This window comes from Oncorhynchus keta, unplaced genomic scaffold, assembly GCF_023373465.1.
Source record: "Oncorhynchus keta strain PuntledgeMale-10-30-2019 unplaced genomic scaffold, Oket_V2 Un_scaffold_1315_pilon_pilon, whole genome shotgun sequence".
Taxonomy (NCBI): domain Eukaryota; kingdom Metazoa; phylum Chordata; class Actinopteri; order Salmoniformes; family Salmonidae; genus Oncorhynchus; species Oncorhynchus keta.
This window is the reverse complement of record NW_026290769.1, coordinates 738,486-759,333: the sequence shown is the minus strand read 5'-3', so window position 1 is coordinate 759,333 and position 20,848 is coordinate 738,486. Positions and strand designations below refer to the sequence as shown.

The following is a 20,848-nucleotide window of genomic DNA, read 5'->3' as shown; positions in this document are numbered from 1 at the left end:
CCCTGCTCGCCTGTCTGTCTAACATCCTGCTCGCCTGTCGGTCTAACACCCTGCTCGCCTGTCTGTCTAACATCCTGCTCGCCTGTCTGTCTAACACCCTTCTCACCTGTCTGTCAGTCTGTCAAACACCCTGCTCGCCTGTCTGTCTAACACCCTGCTCGCCTGTCTGTCTAACACCCTGCTCGCCTGTCTGTCTAACACCCTGCTCGCCTGTCTGTCTAACACCCTGCTCGCCTGTCAGTCTGTCGAACACCCTGCTTGCCTGTCAGTCTGTCGAACACCCTGCTCGCCTGTCAGTCTGTCGAACACCCTGCTCGCCTGTCTGTCTAACACCCTGCTCACCTGTCTGTCACTCTGTTAGTCTGTCTAACACCCTGCTCGCCTGTCTGTCTAACACCCTGCTCGCCTGTCTGTCTAACACCCTGCTCGCCTGTCTGTCTAACACCCTGCTCGCCTGTCTGTCTAACACCCTGCTCGCCTGTCTGTCTAACACCCTGCTCGCCTGTCTGTCTAACACCCTGCTCACCTGTCTGTCTAACACCCTGCTCGCCTGTCTGTCTAACACCCTGCTCGCCTGTCTGTCTAACACCCTGCTCGCCTGTCTGTCTAACACCCTGCTCGCCTGTCTGTCAGTCTGTCGAACACCCTGCTCGCCTGTCTGCCACTCTGTCTAACTCCCTGCTCACCTGTCTGTCTAACACCCTGCTCGCCTGTCTGTCTAACACCCTGCTCGCCTGTCTGTCTAACACCCTGCTCACCTGTCTGTCAGTCTGTCTAACACCCTTCTCACCTGTCTGTCAGTCTGTCAAACACCCTGCTCACCTGTGTGCCACTCTGTCTAACTCCCTGCTCACCTGTCTGTCTAACACCCTGCTCGCCTGTCTGTCTAACACCCTGCTCGCCTGTCAGTCTGTCTAACACCCTGCTCGCCTGTCTGTCTGTCGAACACCCTGCTCGCCTGTCAGTCTGTCGAACACCCTGCTCGCCTGTCAGTCTGTCGAACACCCTGCTCGCCTGTCTGTCTAACACCCTGCTCACCTGTCTGTCACTCTGTTAGTCTGTCTAACACCCTGCTCGCCTGTCTGTCTAACACCCTGCTCGCCTGTCTGTCTAACACCCTGCTCGCCTGTCTGTCTAACACCCTGCTCGCCTGTCTGTCTAACACCCTGCTCGCCTGTCTGTCTAACACCCTGCTCGCCTGTCTGTCAGTCTGTCGAACACCCTGCTCGCCTGTCTGCCACTCTGTCTAACTCCCTGCTCACCTGTCTGTCTAACACCCTGCTCGCCTGTCTGTCTAACACCCTGCTCGCCTGTCTGTCTAACACCCTGCTCACCTGTCTGTCAGTCTGTCTAACACCCTTCTCACCTGTCTGTCAGTCTGTCAAACACCCTGCTCACCTGTGTGCCACTCTGTCTAACTCCCTGCTCACCTGTCTGTCTAACACCCTGCTCGCCTGTCTGTCTAACACCCTGCTCGCCTGTCTGTCTAACACCCTGCTCGCCTGTCTGTCGAACACCCTGCTCGCCTGTCAGTCTGTCGAACACCCTGCTCGCCTGTCTGTCTAACACCCTGCTCGCCTGTCTGTCAGTCTGTCTAACACCCTGCTCGCCTGTCTGTCTAACACCCTGCTCGCCTTTCTGTCTAACACCCTGCTCGCCTGTCTGTCAGTCTGTCGAACACCCTGCTCGCCTGTCTGCCACTCTGTCTAACACCCTGCTCGCCTGTCTGTCTAACACCCTGCTCGCCTGTCTGTCTAACACCCTGCTTGCCTGTCTGTCTAACACCCTGCTCGCCTGTCTGTCTAACACCCTGCTCGCCTGTCTGTCTAACACTCTGCTCGCCTGTCTGTCTAACACCCTGTTCGCCTGTCAGTCTAACACCCTGCTCGCCTGTCTGTCACTGTTAGTCTGTCTAACACCCTGCTCGCCTGTCTGTCTAACACCCTGCTCGTCTGTCTGTCTGTCTGTCTGTCTGTCTGTCTGTCTGTCTGTCTGTCTGTCTGTCTGTCTGTCTGTCTGTCTAACACCCTGCTCGTCTGTCTACCTGTCTGTTTATCTGTCTGTTTATCTATCTATCTATCTGTCTGTCTGTCTGTCTGTCTGTCTGTCTGTCTGTCTGTCTGTCTGTCTGTCTGTCTGTCTACATCTCTATCTCCCTGTCAATCTGTCTGTCTGTCTGTAGTCTGTCTGTCTGTCTGTCTACATCTCTATCTCCCTGTCAATCTGTCTGTCTGTCTGTAGTCTGTCTGTCTGTCTGTCTGTCTACATCTCTATCTCCCTGTCAATCTGTCTGTCTGTCTGTAGTCTGTCTGTCCGTCTGAGTGTGTATATCTATCTCAGTCTCTGTCTGTTTGTATACCAGTCTGTCTGTTTGTCTGTCGTCTGTCTGTTTGTCTGTTTGTATATCAGTCTGTCTGTTTGTCTGTAGTCTGTCTGTCTGTATGAATATCAGTCTGTCTGTTTGTCTGTAGTTTGTATATCTATATCTCCGTCTGTCAGTCTGTTTGTCTGTAGTCTCTGTCTGTTTGTATATCTATATCTCTGTCTGTCAGTCTGTCTCTCCATGCTGTTGTGTGTCTGTGTTGCATGGAGTGCTGAAATAGACACCTCACCTATTTCCCTCATTCAAATGCAAATCAATTTATAAAATTTTTGACTTGCGTTTTTCTGTATTTTTGTTGTTGTTATTCTGTTCTAATAAACCACCATTACAATTATAGACTGATCATTTCTTTGTCAGTGGGCAAACATACAAAATCAGCAGGGGATCAAATACTTTTCCCCCTCACTGTATGCTATCACTATGCTATCACTACTACACTACTACTGATAGTACCACACCACTGCTTTAACTAACTGCTAAAACAACTAATATCACTAATACTGAAACAGTAACACAGAAATACCAAGTAACATTGCTCTTCCTGTCTGAGTCCATCACTGATTAGATTAGCGTAGAGTAGGTTGTAAGTGATCCTTCCTCTATCTCTGTCAATCTCAGCGGTTCGTAGCGTCTCATTTGCCAGCTCTGTACAGAGAGGTGGGACTTCCTGGATGGGCGATGACGTGAAGGCCCCTCTGAGAGGCCTAGGGCTGTCCTCTCTGTGCCTGCTGGAAAAAAGAGGTACGATATACCTGTATATATTTACATTTGAATCATTTAGCAGACGCTCTTATCCAGAGTGACATACATTTTCATACTGATCCCCCGTGGGAATCAAACCCACAACCCTGGCGTTGCAAGCACCATGCTCTACCAACTGAGTCACACGGGATCATATATAGCCTTCATGTATATTTCTATACAGTCTATGTGATATACAGTACATACAGTACATTTATTCATGTACATTTACACTGTTAGAGAAATGATGTGTGTATGTCTAACTGCTCGCGTCCACAGCTCTGGTCAGTGCAGTCAGTGTGGCAGTGGAGGCCATTTTGGCTCAGTTCAGCTCCTCACGGACCCTGGTGCAGAAGGTCAGTTTAACACCATGTTTAACACGGTCTCTTCAGTAACATGGTGTACACACCACATTATGTGAGATATGGAAAATGGGCTTGAGTTTTTATTCATTATGTCTGTACTTTAATGATGTATTTCTGAGGGCCTGTTTGTCTCTACTGTTCGCTGTTGTCTGATGCTGGCAGCAAACCCAGCTTCTCCTCTGTGGATCAATCATTTCAATAGGGCCAATCATCTTCCTCCGATTTCACATTTTGGTTTTAGATCAGGGGAGGTAATCCAATCAGTACAAACCTCCACCCCCGCGTTTATAATCCCTAGCTACCGCTCCTAACGACGTACTGTCAGCTGTTGCTAAGCTGTTGCTATGACAGGGTTTCCATACCGACAGGCAAAGTGAAAAATAGACCGACATAAGAAGATCAACCAGCTCAAACTCCCAAAAGACTTCATTGCCTCCTAGGATTTCTGTATCCGTGTCTCTGAAACTAGACGTAGGCCTGTAGCATCGGTGGTTGATTCAGATTATTGTCATTTAATAACTAGTGACACTTGATGGCTCAAACAGCCAGTTAGTGGCTCTATATCTATATATGAATCATCCATTGAATAACAGGACATATCTGTCTGTCTCTTTCTGTCTGTCCCTCTTCCTCTCCCCTAGTCTGCCTCTATTAACAAGGTGCTGGGTTGTCTTCAGATATCTCTATCTTTGGCTCAGTAGTCAGAACCTCTGTGTACTAACTCCATCCTCTTTCCCACATATTTCTCTCTTCTCCATCTCTCTATTTTCATCCTTATCTATTTATCTTCTCCTCCTATCCATAACACCCTCTCCTTTCTTCCCTCTCTCTCCTCTATTTCTCCCCCTCTCCTCTCTTCTATTTCTCCTCACCTCCCTCTGTTCTCTCCTATTTCTCCTCTCTCCTCTCTTACCTCTCTCTCCTCCCCTCCTCCCTCTCCTCTCTCCTCTCTTACCTCTCTCTCCTCCCCTCCTCCCTCTCCTCTCCTCTCTTACCTCTCTCCTCCCCTCCTCCCTCTCCTCTCTCCTCTCTTACCTCTCTCTCCTCTCCTCTCTCCTCTCTTACCTCTCTCTCCTCCCCTCCTCCCTCTCCTCTCTCCTCTCTTACCTCTCTCTCCTCCCCTCCTCCCTCTCCTCTCTTACCTCTCTCTCCTCCCCTCCTCCCTCTCCCCTCTCTTCTCTTCCCTCTCTCTCCTCCCCTATTTCTCCCCTCTCCTCTCTTCCCTCTCTCTCCTCCCCTCTTCATCCCCTCTTCCCTCTATTTTGCCACTCTCCTTTCTCCTCCCCTCCTCCCCCTTCCAGGCTCTATCAGGAGACAGCAGTGTGAATCCGTCTCTGGGCCGGCTGGTGCTGCAGTGTTTGTGCCCCGCCCTGCGGAGCCTGCTCTCCGACGGCCTCAAGCCCCACCAGAGTGATTTGATCTCGGGCAGGAGGCCAAACTCAGCCTGGGGACTGGTCCAGGCCTCCACCAGGCCAGGTAGGAACTCTGGAGCGCAGTACAGAGGTGGGTTACAAGAGAGCATAGACAGCATAGGAGGGCTGTGGTTGTTATACCCCCTGCCTTTCCATCTATTTACATATCTCTCTCTATATCCATCTCTCTCTATTTCTCTTTCTCAGACATGATGGAAGTACATAGCCAATCTCTCAATATCTCTCTTCCTCTTTCCCTCTCTCCAATGTGTATCTCTCTCACCCTCCCAGACATCATGTGGGTTCATAGTACTTTCAGTCTCTCTCTCCTCTCGCTCTAGTCTGGCACTCATTATTCTGCAGTGTTGAGTCATCCTTCTCTATCTCTCTCTCTGATTATCACTCTCCCCTCCTGTATTCCCTCTTATTCTCTCCTTCCCACTACTCTGGTGATCAGGGTTATTCCATTGACTCAGTACCTGTTCATTTCAATTTCAGTCAATTCAGGTCAAAGGTAACATAACATGTTGATTAGATATAGATGTTTTTCTCTGTGCCAAAGCTTAACCAAGCCTTTCTTTCTCTCATCTCTGCTCCCCTTCTCCCTCCAGGGCCCAGCACTCAGTCCCTGTACAGCCTCCAGGCTAGAATAGGAGAGCTGCCCCAGCTCCGGCAGAACAAACACAGGTTCAACGCCTTCCTCCTCGGCCTCCTCAAGTAAGAATCAAATCAAATCAAATGTATTTATATAGCCCTTCGTACATCAGTTGATATCTCAAAGTGCTGTACAGAAACCCAGCCTAAAACCCCAAACAGCAAGCAATGCAGGTGTAGAAGCACGGTGGCTAGGAAAAACTCCCTAGAAAGGCCAAAACCTAGGAAGAAACCTAGAGAGGAACCAGGCTATGTGGGGTGGCCAGTCCTCTTCTGGCTGTGCCGGGTGGAGATTATAACAGAACATGGCCAAGATGTTCAAATGTTCATAAGTGACCAGCATGGTCCAATAATAATAAGGAACAGTTGAACAGTTGAAACTGGAGCAGCAGCACAGCCAGGTAGACTGGGGACAGCAAGGAGTCATCATGTCAGGTAGTCCTGAGGCATGGTCCTAGGGCTCAAGGTCCTCCGAGAGAGAGAAAGAAGGAGAAGGAGAGAGAGAATTAGAGAGAGCACACTTAAATTCACACAGGACACCGAAAAGGACAGGAGAAGTACTCCAGATTTAACAAACTGACCCTAGCCCCCCGACACAAACTACTGCAGCATAAATACTGGAGGCTGAGACAGGAGGGGTCAGGAGACACAGGAGACACCCCCGGACAGGGCCAAACAGGAAGGATAGAACTCCACCTACTTTGCCAAAGCACAGCCCCACACCACTAGAGGGATATCTTCAACCATCAACTTACCATCCTGAGACAAGGCTGAGTATAGCCCACAAAGATCTCCGCCACGGCACAACCCAAGGGGGGCACAACCCAACCCAACCCAACCCAACCCAACCCAGACAGGATGATCACATCAGTGACTAAACCCACTCAGGTGACGCACCCCTCCCAGGGACGGTATGAGAGAGCACCAGTAAGCCAGTGACTCAGCCCCTGTAAAAGGGTTAGAGGCAGAGAATCCCAGTGGAAAGAGGGGAACCGGCCAGGCAGAGACAGCAAGGGCGGTTCGTTGCTCCAGAGCCTTTCCGTTCACCTTCCCACTCCTGGGCCAGACTACACTCAATCATATGACCCACTGAAGAGATGGGTCTTCAGTAAAGACTTAAAGGTTGAGACCGAGTTTGCGTCTCTGACATGGGTAGGCAGACCGTTCCATAAAAATGGAGCTCTATAGGAGAAAGCCCTGCCTCCAGCTGTTTGCTTCTAGGGAATTCTAGGGACAATTAGGAGGCCTGCATCTTGTGACCGTAGCGTACGTGTAGGTATGTACGGCAGGACCAAATCAGAGAGATAGGTAGGAGCACCATGTAATGCTTTGTAGGTTAGCAGTAAAACCTTGAAATCATCCCTTGCTTTGACAGGAAGCCAGTGTAGGGAGGCTAACACTGGAGTAATATGATCAATTTTTTGGGTTCTAGTCAGGATTCTAGCAGCCGTATTTAGCACTAACTGAAGTTTATTTAGTGCTTTATCCCGGTAGCCGGAAAGTAGAGCATTGCAGTAGTCTAACAAAAGCATTGATGAATTTTTCTGCATCATTTTTGGACAGAAAGTTTCTGATTTTTGCAATGTTACGTAGATGGAAAAAAACTGTCCTTGAAATGGTCTGGATATGTTCTTCAAAAGAGAGATCAGTGTCCAGAGTAACGCCGAGGTCCTTCACAGTTTTATTTGAGACGACTGTACAACCATTAAGATTAATTGTCAGATTCAACAGAAGATCTCTTTGTTTCTTGGGACCTAGAACAAGCATCTCTGTTTTGTCCGAGTTTAAAAGTAGAACGTTTGCAGCCATCCACTTCCTTATGTCTGAAACACAGGCTTCTAGCGAGGGCAATTTTGGGGCTTCACCATGTTTCATTGAAATGTACAACTGTGTGTCATCGGCACAGCAGTGAAAGTTAACATTATGTTTTCGAATGACATCCCCAAGAGGTAAAATATATAGTGAAAACAACAGTTGATTTGTCAGAGGACAAATTGATATCTTTCCGACAGATAAGATCTGAACCAGGCCAGAACTTGTCCGTGTAGACCAATTTGGGTTTCCAATCTCTCCAAAAGAATGTGATCGATGGTATCAAAAGCAGCACTAAGGTCTAGGAGCACAAGGACAGATGCAGAGCCTCGGTCTGATGCCATTAAAAGGTAATTTACCACCTTCACAAGTGCAGTCTCAGTGCTATGATGGGGTCTAAAACCAGACTGAAGCATTTCGTATACATTGTTTGTCTTCAGGAAGGCAGTGAGTTGCTGCGCAACAGCCTTTTCTAAAAATTTTGAGAGGATTGGAAGATTTGATATAGGCCGATAGTTTTTTATATTTTCTGGGTCAAGGTTTGGCTTTTTCAAGAGAGGCTTTATTACTGCCACTTTTAGTGAGTTTGCTACACTTCCGGTGGATAGAGAGCCATTTATTATGTTCAACATAGGAGGGCCAAGCACAGGAAGCAGCTCTTTCAGTAGTTTAGTTGGAATAGCGTCCAGTATGCAGCTTGAAGGTTTAGAGGCCATGATTATTTTCATCATTGTGTCAAGAGATATAGTACTAAAACACTTGAGCGTCTCTCTTGATCCTAGGTCCTGGCAGAGTTGTGCAGACTCAGGACAATTGAGCTTTGAAGGAATACGCAGATTTAAAGAGGAGTCCGTAATTTGCTTTCTAATAATCATGATCTTTAAGACCTGGCTCTTCTTCTCTCCTAGGGTTTTTCTGTTTGACTTTTTAAATTCCAATTCTCACCTGCTTCTTGTCTCTCTTAGGGTTTTTCTGTTTGACTTTTTAAATTCCAATTCTCACCTGCTTCTTGTCTCTCTTAGGGTTTTTCTTTTTGACTTTTTAAATTCCAATTCTCACCTGCTTCTTGTCTCTCTTGTTCAGCATCAAGCTTATGGATTTCTGGCTGTCCCATCTCCAGTCATGCAGTGGTAAGTCTCTGAAGACTAAAGTTCATGTCCGCAATCTATCTGTTTGAATATTAATATGTTACAACATTATTTTTCACTCCTCCCTTCACCCCCTCTGTCTCTTTCTCACTCCTCCCTTCACCCCCTCTGTCTCTCTCTCTCTCTCCTCCCTTCACCCCCCCTCTGTCTCTGTCTCTCTCGCTCTCTCCTTCACCACACCCCCCCTGTCTTTCTCTCTCCTCCCTTCACCCCCCCTCTGTCTCTCTCTCTCTCTCCTTCACCACACCCCCCTCTGTCTCTTTCTCTCTCCTCCCTTCACCCCCCCCTCTCTCTCTCTCTCTCTCTTCACCACACCCCCTCTGTCTCTTTCTCTCTCCTCCCTTCACACCCCCTCTCTCTCTCTCTCTCTCCTTCACCACACCCCCTCTGTCTCTTTCTCTCTCCTCCCTTCACCCCCTCTCTCTCTCTCTCTCTCTCCTTCACCCCCTCTGTCTCTTTCTCTCTCCTCCCTTCACCCCCTCTCTCTCTCGCTCTCTCTCTCCTTCACCACACCCCCTCTGTCTCTTTCTCTCTCCTCCCTTCACCCCCTGTCTCTTTCTCACTCCTCCCTTCACCCCCCTCTCTCTCTCTCTCTCTCCTTCACCACACCCCCTTTGTCTCTTTCTCTCTCCTCCCTTCACCCCCCCTCTCTCTCTCTCTCTCCTTCACCACACCCCCCTCTGTCTCTTTCTCTCTCCTCCCTTCACCCCCCCCTCTCTCTCTCTCTCTCTTCACCACACCCCCTCTGTCTCTTTCTCTTTCCTCCCTTCACCCCCTCTCTCTCTCTCTCTCTCTCTCCTTCACCACACCCCCCCTCTGTCTCTTTCTCACTCCTTCCTTCACCACACCCCCTCTGTCTCTTTTCGCTCTCTCTCTCCTTCACCACACCCCCCCTCTGTCTCTTTCTCTCTCTCTCCTTCACCCCCCTCTCTCCCCCTCTGTCTCTTTCTCTCTCTCTCTCTCTTCACACCCCCCCTCTCTCCCCCCTCGTCTCTTTCTCTCTCTCTCTCCTTCACCACACCCCCTCTCCCCCCTCTGTCTCTTTCTCTCTCTCCTTCGCCCCCTCTCTCTCTCCCCTCCGTCTCTCTCTCTCTCTCCTTCACCCCCTCTCTCCCCATCCGCCTCTTTCTCTCTCTCTCTCCTTCGCCCCCTCTCTCCCCCTCCGTCTCTTTCTCTCTCTCTCTCCTTCGCCCCCTCTCTCCCCCTCCCTCTCTTTCTCTCTCTCCTTCGCCCCCTCTCTCCCCCTCCGTCTCTTTCTCTCTCTCCTTCGCCCCCTCTCTCCCCCTCCCTCTCTTTCTCTCTCTCCTTCGCCCCCCTCTCTCCCCCTCCCTCTCTTTCTCTCTCTCCTTCGCCCCCCTCTCTCCCCCTCGGTCTCTTTCTCTCTCTCTCTCCTCCTTCGTCCCCCTTTCTCCCCCCGTCGTCTTCTTTTCTCTTTCTCTCCTTCGCCTCCCTCTCTCCCCTCCCTCTCTCCCCCTCCCTCTCTTTCTCTCTCTCCTTCGCCCCCTCTCTCCCCCCCTCTCTCCCCCTCACTCTCTTTCTCTCTCTCCTTCGCCCCCTCTCTCCCCCTCCCTCTCTTTCTCTCTCTCCTTCGCCCCCTCTCTCCCCCTCCGTATCTTTCTCTCTCTCTCCTTCGCCCCCCTCTCTCCCCCTCCCTCTCTTTCTCTCTCTCCTTCGCCCCCTCTCTCCCCCTCCGTCTCTTTCTCTCTCTCTCTCTCTTCGCCCCCTCTCTCCCCCTCCCTCTCTCCCCCTCCCTCTCTTTCTCTCTCTCCCCCTCCCTCTCTTTCTCTCTCTCCTTCGCCCCCTCTCTCCCCTTCTGTCTCTTTCTCTCTCTCTCTCTCTTTCGCCCCCTCTCTCCCCCTCCCTCTCTCCCCCTCCCTCTCTTTCTCTCTCTCCTTCGCCCCCCTCCCTCCCCCTCCGTCTCTTTCTCTCTCTCTCTCCTTCGTCCCCCCTTTCTCCCCCGTCGTCTTCTTTTCTCTTTCTCTCCTTCGCCTCCCTCTCTCCCCTCCCTCTCTCCCCCTCCCTCTCTTTCTCTCTCTCCTTCGCCCCCTCTCTCCCCCTCCGTCTCTTTCTCTCTCTCTCTCCTTCGCCCCCCTCTCTCCCCCTCCCTCTCTCCCCCTCCCTCTCTTTCTCTCTCTCCCCCTCCCTCTCTTTCTCTCTCTCCTTCGCCCCCCTCTCTCCCCTTCTGTCTCTTTCTCTCTCTCTCTCCTTCGCCCCCCTCTCTCCCCCTCCCTCTCTCCCCCTCCCTCTCTTTCTCTCTCTCCTTCGCCCCCCTCACTCCCCCTCCGTCTCTTTCTCTCTCTCTCTCCTTCGTCCCCCCTTTCTCCCCCGTCGTCTTCTTTTCTCTCTCTCTCCTTCGCCCCCCTCACTCCCCCTCCGTCTCTTTCTCTCTCTCTCTCCTTCGTCCCCCCTTTCTCCCCCGTCGTCTTCTTTTCTCTTTCTCTCCTTCGCCTCCCTCTCTCTCTGTCAGATGTGTTGGTGACGTTCTACCAGCCCTCCTCCTTCATGCGTTTGTCATTGACTTCCTGCCAGCCTCTGTTTGAGGAGCTCCTCCTCCTGCTGCAGCCCCTCAGTCTCCTGACCCTTAACCTCGACCTGCTCTTCCAGCACCACCACCTGGATCCAGCCAATCACAGCCCAGAGATCCCCAGCCCACCCAATCAGGACCTGGAATTCAGGCTCTCGCCCCGGGGGTCCGCTTCCCAAAGCAGGGGCAGCAGCTATCTCGAGAGCCTATCAGAGCTGGACTTTGGGAGAGCAGAACCCGAGGCGACCAATCATAATGTGAGCTCGTCGTCCCTGGCCAACTCAGGGGTGGGAGGGTTGGTGGAGTCACTGAAGCCAGCGAGTCTCAGTGTGGGGTCTGCAAAGGTCTCTGGGGGTCTTGCGGAGACAAGTCCTCAGCTGATGTGGGTTCAGGAGAAAGAAATTAGGGAGCTAGCTCCTCCTAATGTTGAGGAGGCCAGTCTCTCCCAACAGGCAGGACAGGTGAGCACAATTCAACGTGTGTGTGTGTCTTTGTTTGAATGCATGGGTGAGTGTCTGTACCACACAGCACTTTTCTGAGCTGTTATTCTCTCCCTAGGTGATCCAGGAGGGATGGGGGGCTGTGGTACGCTGGGGGGGCAAGCTGGGCCAGAACCTGGCTGAACTCAGCCTGTCTGCAGTACAGAACCAGGAGGGGACATCCAGAGACCCCCCAGAGCCCCAGACCAGTACCCAGGCTAGGAGTGACCCTCCTCAGGTCGATGGAGCATTGGCGGTCCCCTGGGGTTTGGGACGGCTGTTTGGAGCCTCCAATAACCCCACGATACCCACACTTCCAACCAGGTGCGCTGGTGTGTGTGTGTTTGTGTGATAGTTTTCTGATACTAGACAGTTGAAGTATCTTACTCTTATCACTGATGTATCTCTCTCCCTGCCCAGACGTCCGTCTCAGTGGTTGTCTCCAGGGGTGTCTGTTCTGACCCGGATGGTGAGCAGCAGTTCCCGCGCTAACCAGAGGAGGGCGCTGGAGCCCCAGCAGGTAGAAGAGGTGTTCGAGAAAGAGATGGAGGAGACATGGGACAACCCAAGACCCCTCAGGTATTGGAAATATTTGGAAATATATCTAGATTACATGTTTAGTTTGTTCAGTTCGGACATCAGTTCAGTTGTAATGACTGTCTATGACAGTTTTACGTCATTCTTATGTTTTTACAGTAGTATCACTTATTCTTTTCTCTTTCTCAGGTCAGTCAGAACACTATGCGACCACTCTGGCACAGGGGCGGAGCTAAGCTTCCAGAAAGGGGAGGAGTTAGTGGTTTTAGGGGGAGTCGATCACGACTGGATTCGCTGTCGTCAGGGAGACCGAGAGGGGCTCGTACCCATTGGCTACGCCTCACTGATCCTGTGATTTCAGACACCTGATCAGAGTTTTGATTGTTTGAATATATCTGGGGGAGGGAAAATGAAGTCATAAAGCTATAATGTATTTAGGCAACCATAAAGAGGCTGTGGTGAAGTCCCAATGCTATCAGAGAAATAGTTCACCCCTGAATCTAAGTTCAAATCACATGTTTATATCTCTAAAGTGGTCCAAAGTCGTATGTCAGGGTTCCCCAACTGGCGGCCCATGATTTTATAAGGGTTTGGGTTACTTGTTGGACATAAAATACTACCATCAGTAAATGTTGGAAATCTGTTCCAAGGTATTCCCACACATAGAGAGAGATGTGATTGTTTACAAATCTAAGCAAGGTTTGAAATGCTTATATTTTAGCCAAATGTTATATCTGTTTGGGCTTCTTGTGGTCAATTTGCAGTCTACAAATGATTTGTGATTAGGTTCCAGCCCCCTGACCATCCTTGGCTGAGTCTAGTTGATGATCTCTGGTCTAAGTGATTTAGTTCAGTCCCTACTCCGCACCATCTGTTGTGTAGATCCCACTATATGCACTGGTAGAAATGTGCAAAACTCAATCCCTAAAGAACTGTACCATCTAATGCCATCTAATTAGCGGGATTTAAGGAAGATTTAATTTAGCTCACCAGATGGTGTGGAATATGGACCCAGCATGACTTCAGACCACTTTTGAAGTGTGAAAACTTCAGACAAACACTTATCTTGGTGTGGACTATCCCTTTAAATGTCCTCCATTCATCATCTCTCTTTTGTGACCACTGATCTGAGAAGGACTGGATAAAGCTTTGTAGAATTCTATTCATAGGTTGCACCTCCGTCACGTCATACCAAGCCGCCATCGGCGGTGCCCTAAAGTGGTGATAAGCCCCGTCGTTCTGAGTCTAACTACTGTTTAGTATAAATGAATAGCAAAATTCTGCAAAAATAGCTAGCAAAGCAAACGTAAGCTAGTTACAACCAGGTGGCCTCCCCTCAATTTAAGCTAGTTAGCTAACGTTATACTGCATTTAAAGTCAATCTGGCAACATCAAAATGATGACGAAAGGTTTTCTTCATAATGATTTGCCTCCTTTTGAATGTCATTGTATTTCCAGGCCACTATAATGCTCTTTGGATGAAATCTTCATCAAAAACGAACGTTAAAAACAATATTGTGACGAAACATGCAACCAATGCATTCAGCTTATCCAAACACTTTCAGATCAGCAGTCACTATGGGAAGATGTATAGCCTGGTAGCCAGGTCGGTTTCTGCTCTAGACCCAGACCTTGCCGCCAGGCTAACCGGTGAAGGGAGCCATGGTAGAGTATTGGAGCGTAGCCCATGTTACGTAACATAGTACCATAGTGCAATGTAGCTGTTTTCTGTGTTCTATTTGACCTTTCACCCCTATTGATCGCTCACCTCTTTCACTTCGTCTCTGTGTGTTTGACATGTTCCCACTACAATTAATAGTCCGTTTAAAAAGGATAACTATTTGACTGTATAAATATACATACATAATATATAGGTATATGAATATAGATTAATTTAACCGATAGATAGATAACCAAGAGAAAACAGATAGTCAAACGTTACTATAGATAAGGTTGATCATGAATCAAATTGATAAGTGATCTGGCCTTTTATCCCCAACTCACCAGTCACTACTCTATAGTCATTATACACACGGACAGCTCCAGTGTTTTTGTCAATTATTGGAATCCAGTGGCTTCATCTTAGTGTGTGTTTGCATTGTCTTGACTTCATATCCTTCATATCTTCATCATAACCTGATGGTCTCATACCTTTAGACTGTATTTATTGTATAATGAATGCTTTGAGTGAATGCAGTGGGGTTGGGCTCAATATGGCAGTCAATTCAGGAAGTAAACTGAAATCCCAATTCGATGATTGAAACAGGGGCCTGTATTTTTAATGATTTCTTAATGAATTGAAAAGGAGAAGCTATTTATGTTTTTTAAGTAGCTGATTTTAAATTCAAATCACTTCCTGAATTGGCAGCCTTCAATTCGAATTGAGCCCAACCCTTGAATGCAGAAGAATATCTATCTATATGACACATATCTATCTAAAGGACATTCTAGTATCCAACAGTATATAAATATAACAGGCATAGCAATGCTGTAACTTCAATCAGTCCACACCTCTTAAACCTCACTAACACATACTACTCAGTGCTTATGGAAATATCAATGCTTTGAGACAGACAGATAGACAGATAAACAGACAGACAGATAGACAGACAGGTAGACAGACAGGTAGACAGACAGATAGACAGATAAACAGACAGGTAGACAGACAGATAAACAGACAGGTAGACAGACAGATAGACAGATAAACAGACAGGTAGACAGACAGATAAACAGACAGACAGACAGGTAGACAGACAGATAAACAGACAGGTAGACAGACAGATAAACAGACAGACAGATAGACAGACAGATAGACAGACAGATAAACAGACAGGTAGACAGACAGACAGATAAACAGACAGGTAGACAGACAGATAGATAAACAGACAGATAAACAGACAGGTAGACAGCTAGACAGACAGGTAGACAGAAAGATGGATAAACAGACAGACAGACAGACAGACAGACAGACAGACAGATAAACAAACAGATAAACAAACAGATAAACAAACAGAGAGACAAATAAACAAACAGAGAGACAGATAAACAGACAGATAGACATACAGATAAACAAACAGATAGAGAGACAGATAAACAGACAGATAGACAGACAGTTAAACAGATAAACAAACAGATAGAGAGACAGATAAACAGACAGATAAACAGACAGTTAAACAGATAAACAAACAGATAGAGAGACAGATAAACAGACAGATAAACAGACAGTTAAACAGATAAACAAACAGATAGAGAGACAGATAAACAGACAGATAGACAGACAGTTAAACAGATAAACAAACAGATAGAGAGACAGATAAACAGACAGATAAACAGACCGTTAAACAGATAAACAAACAGATAGAGAGACAGATAAACAGACAGATAAACAGACAGATAGACAGACAGTTAAACAGACAGATAAATAGACAGATAAACAGACAGATAAATAGACAGATAAACAGTCTGAGGGACTTGAGACCTGTCTCTTTCTACTCATCCCAGGGATGATCAACTCTAGTCTGGTTACTTTTCCTTTACCTCATAGATCAATTGGTATCTTTGATTCCCCAGATGTTTAACTTGACTGGTTACCTGGGCGTTACTAAGTCTGACTACAAGACAATTCAAAAGGCTACTGAGACCAGTAGACAATGTGGGTTTCCAGGGCCATAGTTGTATGTTCCTGACCGTGACTATCCAAGCTTTCAGATGAAGCAGTAAGCTACTCCCTGATGTACTGTATGTGTATGAAGACACCACGACTGTCAAGCCTATGTGTTTGAGGGAGAGGCTGCCCTTCCCCCAACCGTACCTCAGCTCTCATATGTACCTTCCTTCTTTCCCTACCTGTCATGCTAACCCGTGTAAGGTCATCCTTTTTAATACCGTAGTAACGATAGTGGTAGTAGAATAACGTTAAAGTAATAATGTTTATTACTATGTTTCTCTTCTGATTTGGTTGGTAGTTATTCTGTAGGCTTGGTAATGATGATGCATATGATGTACTTCTCAAAGGCTTCTGGTTTAAAGGAACTGTTTGTTTGCTGTTTTTGTTGTTTTGTCACTTGCGGGTGACATGGCGCTTCTTGAAGAGTTCAGTTACTTGAGGAATGAAGAATAAAACATATTACCCATAAATTCAAATTCAATGGGAATATCGCTCTTTTGATTGGTCAGAATATAATAAAGAAGGTATAAAAGGTATAATATAAAAGGTTACCATGCCAACAAGCCTCTGTGGTGTAGCACAGGGTTAGTGTCCCTATGACAACAATAGATTGGAAACATTGTAACTTTGCACGTGCATTATACAGGCTACTTTACCAAATCTTCCAGCAAGTGCAATGGTATGGCACCTGCTAGTATGTCAACCACCTAACTAGCTAATCCAAATCGCTGCGTGTCTCAAGACAATGTGTCGCTCCAATAGATAGTTGTTTACCAAACAGTGGAGCCACTGTGTGTCATGGCCAGTCACACTACACCCCTGTTCTTCTAAAGGCTTTAGCTGGGTCACGGCAGCAAAACAAGCTAGACAACTACTTTCTTCGGCCACTAAATTGACATGAGTCGTTTTAGAGCTATCTATAATGTATTTTAATTACAGCTTGTAGTAAATTAGGCTGTATGAGGGAGGAGCTAGTTAGTGTCAGTAAGGCTCACCTTTCAATGTGCCATGCCTAGATGCAGCTGAAGGGTAAACCGAACTTCAGGAAATACACATGGTCTGTGACGGTAACAATCTCAGTATGTTGATTTTCTAGTTATTTTTTTGTCTTTGATTCGGGTATATTTTCCATTGTGTGAGATGATCCATGATAAATGCATTGATTTGTATGAAAAGCTGTACATTTATTGGATGTGGTATTTATTGACCCTGGAGTCCCTGAAAGGTGTATATTTACACCTCTGTTGTATTTGTCCCCTCACGTCTATCTCTCTATCTATCTGGGGTTTTGTGTGTGTGTGTGTAGCACAGGAGGTTGGTGGCACCTTAATTGGGGAAGACTGGCTTGTGGTAATGGCTGGAGAGGAATATGTGGAATGGTGTCAGGTGTTTGATTCCATTTGCCATTATTAAGAGCCGTCCTCCCCTCAGCAGCCTCCACTGGTGTTTGTGTGTGTGTGTGTGTGTGTGTGTGTGTGTGTTCGTGCTTGCGTGCGAACAAACAAGCATGTGTGTGTAGCAGTGTGTTCTGTATCTCTCTGGTGTGATGTAGCCTGCCCCGTACCTCACTGTTCCATAGTGTACTGTGTCCCTGTAGCGTCAGTCAGTGTCTGACTCCCGCATGTGCTTGTTTGTAAATACCCAATAAATAATCAACATAAACCAAACCTCAGTCTCTCATGTGTCTCATTCCTTCTCTATTCCCCTCAAACTCATCGCAGGACCTCAAAGCCACTTCCACTGTGTTTTGTCATTGTTCCCTTCTAATGAGGGACTGATTTAGACCTGGGACACCAGGTGAGTGCAATTCATTATCAGGTAGAAGAGAAAAGCAGCAGCAACTTTCACCTCGTAGGGTGAGAGTTGAATAACCCTGCTCTATTCCATCGAGCTATGGCGAATGCTTGCCTAGAAAGTATGTGGTACCTCGATATTAAAGCCATTCCAATCAAAGAGCTTAGTGTATGTTTTCATCTGACCTAGCCACTTCTGTCAGAGCAGTGAAGGGGAGTGCATGAGGGAAGATCGAGGGAAGGACTTACTCTCTGAAATGAGAAACTATCCATGTTTGAATACATTAAATGATTTCCTCATTAAAATACCCACAGACCTGAGAGGGAGGGATTGGCTAGGCAGCTTTAGCTCACACATGCAGTGGAGGCTGGTGGGAGGAGCTATAGGCGGATAGGTTCATTGTAATGGCTGGAATGGAATTGATGGAAAGGAGTGGTTGCCATATGTTTGTTTAGTACCGTCCCATTAATTCCATTCCAGCCATTAAAATACGCCCATCCTCCTATAGGTCCTCCCACCAGCCTCCATCTACACAGCCCATATAATCACATACAGATCAGTGATTTGCCGAAGGAGGAGAGAAGGGCCTCAGGCTGTTCTGCCTGTCTGTCCTCTTGAGGTCACGTCCTCAGATGAGGGTGGTGATGGAGGAAAACGTTGTATCACCTGGCCATTGGAGTCATTCAGCTTTACACCACCAGATGGTGCTGTATATCACATTTCCATGTTGGTTATTTAGCAGTCGCTCCATTCCGTGGAATGAATATCCCACCAGTTATGCAGCGTCTCCATAAGGCTGGAGGAGCAGCGATATTCATGGGCCTGTGATAGTATGAAGGGTTGAGTGGTTGAGAATATAACAAGTCCACAATGCTTTGTAAACAAAAACGCCATTTTATTGTTATTGATAATAAGGTCAATGTTTGAAATTACGTTCTGTCAGATGAACTCTGTGGTATTTTCTCCAGAGACAGGTTATAAGCAGCAATTTCAATTGTACAACAAAGGGCTGGATTCTCACCGCATCGCAGAAGTATCATGGGAGATCTGCGTTATTATGCTCCATTTAAATTGAAAGGCAATGTTCCCGCGTTCGTGGAGACTGCATTCACCATAAATGACCTCTACACTTTAATGTGATCCTCCGCGATACGGATTGAATCCAGCCCAAAGTTACATTTCATGCAAACTACATAAATAACCCTTCACTATATTGATGAGGCAAATACACAGGTCAACTGTAAAACATTCAACTTAGTGTTCAAAGTCAAACTAGAAACTGCACCAAAGAGAACTGTACAAATGAACAGTTACAAATCTCAGATTCAATTCATTTTCCTGATTGTCTGACCAAATAAAAAAGAACATTCCATCAGTCAGAAAAAGTATACAGGTGAAGAAAAGGCATATACAATCATAGCAATATTTAACATGGGTCAGTTATGTTTAACACTTTGTAGCAAAATGAAGGCCTTTGACTATTAACTTTAACGCTTAGATAATAACTATCAATTATGAAACTGATTCATTACATTACTTAGGTCAATGTTACTGCATTATCATTGGTACAATATAACGATCTTGAAATGATCATATTCACTAAGGCAATAAAAACTACTTGGTTTGATACATAGAAGGGTCTCTAGCTGGTACTGGTAGTTATATTAAAGTTATTGTACTGAAATCCTTACAGGACGTATTGCTTTTGGAGATTGAACTCACTTAGGCGTCAGTTTATTTACAACATGGCACTTTTACATTAAAGGCCCGATTCAATACGTAGAGCTGAAGGGAACATTAAAGGCAATGTTCCCGCGTTAGTGGAGACTGAATTCACGGGAAAAACTGCATAGGTCGGCTCAATTGGAAATGACCTTTACACTTGAATCACGCTATAGCGCCGTACTTCAGCAACAGGGATTGAATCAAACCATAGGGGCTGTGTATTGCAGAAGTATCGCAGAAGATCTGCATAAAAATGTAGAGGTAGGCCTCCCAAGTGGTGCAGCGGTCTATGGCAGCGGTCTATGGCAGCGGTCTATGGCACTGCATCGCAGTGTTGCGGTGTCACTACAGCCTGGGGTTCGATCCCCTGTGTCACAACTGGCTGTGACCGGGAGTCCCATAGGGCGGTGCACAATTGTCCCAGGGTTGTCCGGGTTAGTGGAAGGTTTGGCCCAAGGGGGCCTTTACTTGGCTCATCGTGCTCTAGTGACTCCTTGTGGCAGGCCAGGCACCTGCAAGCTGACAGTCGTCAGTTGGCTGGTGTTTCCTCCAATACATTCCGGGTTAAGCAAGCAGGTGTTAAGAAGCGTGGCTTGGGTCACGCTTTGGAGGACGCATGACTCGACCTTGGCCTGTCCGAGCCCATTGGGTAGTTACAGCAACGAGACAAGATTGTAATTGGATTGCAATTGGATATCACAAAAAATTTGGTAAAATTGTAAAAAATGATATTGTCATGGTAATTTCAGATTGAGCCGACATGCAGCGTTTACCGTGAATGTAGTCTGCAAGAACAAGGGAACATTTCCTTTACATTTAAATCGAGCTACAACGCGGATCTTCCACAATACGAATTTAATCTAGCCTTAAGACTCTATGGTCTCCATCCATCCCTTCCGCCCTCTCTAACTATTAAATCAGACTGTCACTGGTCTGCTGACTGTCTGTCAATCATTCTCAATGGTACAGTAAACAACTACACCCTCATTCCTCTCAGAAACAAAGCCCAAAATCATCTTTATAACAAATCATTTCAGGGAAGTGTTTTCCCCCCAACACTAGTGCAAAGGTAGCTGAACTGAGCTACTTGGAAGAAGAAGAGTTACTGAGCTGAGATTTCCCCCCCTCCTTCCTTCCTTGTCCTCTCTCACCAATCATGTCTGCCGCAGCTTCAGGAGTATGTTGTTCAGTCGCTCCTTCCGGACCTCCCTCCAGCCCTCCTCCACCTGTTTTTTCTCCTCTTGTCTGTTCTCAGTGAGCTGTGGTGGGGGTAGATGCCACATCAGGAGTTAGTTATAACAATTAGTGACACAGACAAAGAACTCCATATAAATACTTCAAGACAGCCCTCATGGGAGACACTAATGAGTGAATATATTTACAGCTACAGTACAGAGGAGAGCACTCAGAGGAGAACACTCAGAGGAGAACACTCAGAGGAGAACACTCAGAGGAGAACACTCAGAGGAGAACACTCAGAGGAGAGCACTCAGAGGGGAACACTCAGAGGGGAACACTCAGAGGAGAGCACTCAGAGGGGAACACTCAGAGGAGAGCACTCAGAGGGGAACACTCACTCAGAGGAGAGCACTCAGAGGAGAGCACTC

General features: G+C 47.2%; 2 protein-coding genes across 9 annotated transcripts in view; one reads left to right on the top strand and one right to left on the bottom strand.

Moving 5' to 3' along the window:
- The window catches only part of LOC118379683 (AP-4 complex accessory subunit RUSC1-like), a 45,623-nt gene extending 28,215 nt beyond the window's left edge, over window positions 1-17,408 (top strand). The window contains exons 3-13 of one of the 8 annotated variants that reach the window (XR_008127085.1): window positions 3,002-3,124; window positions 3,404-3,480; window positions 4,131-4,148; window positions 4,791-4,992; window positions 5,513-5,618; window positions 8,451-8,497; window positions 10,983-11,500; window positions 11,598-11,842; window positions 11,939-12,097; window positions 12,245-14,736; window positions 14,825-17,408. Coding sequence is in view for 4 of the 8 variants with exons in the window: in XM_052513597.1 (XP_052369557.1) it covers window positions 3,002-3,124; window positions 3,404-3,480; window positions 4,131-4,148; window positions 4,791-4,992; window positions 5,513-5,618; window positions 8,451-8,497; window positions 10,983-11,500; window positions 11,598-11,842; window positions 11,939-12,097; window positions 12,245-12,410 (1,661 nt within the window). In the remaining 4 variants the exon portion in view is untranslated. Of the gene's footprint in view, window positions 1-3,001; window positions 3,125-3,403; window positions 3,481-4,130; window positions 4,149-4,790; window positions 4,993-5,512; window positions 5,619-8,450; window positions 8,498-10,982; window positions 11,501-11,597; window positions 11,843-11,938; window positions 12,098-12,244 lie in introns of all 8 variants that reach the window. The other 7 variants (XR_008127084.1, XR_008127086.1, XR_008127083.1 and 4 more) reach the window with 7 other exon arrangements.
- Window positions 17,409-18,387: 979 nt separating this feature from the next.
- Window positions 18,388-20,848, bottom strand: part of LOC118383326 (histone-lysine N-methyltransferase ASH1L-like) — a 53,809-nt gene continuing 51,348 nt past the window's right edge. The window contains exon 12 of the mRNA XM_052513579.1: window positions 18,388-20,500. Within this exon, the coding sequence (XP_052369539.1) occupies window positions 20,396-20,500 (105 nt within the window). The 3' untranslated portion in view covers window positions 18,388-20,395. The remainder of the gene's footprint in view (window positions 20,501-20,848) is intronic.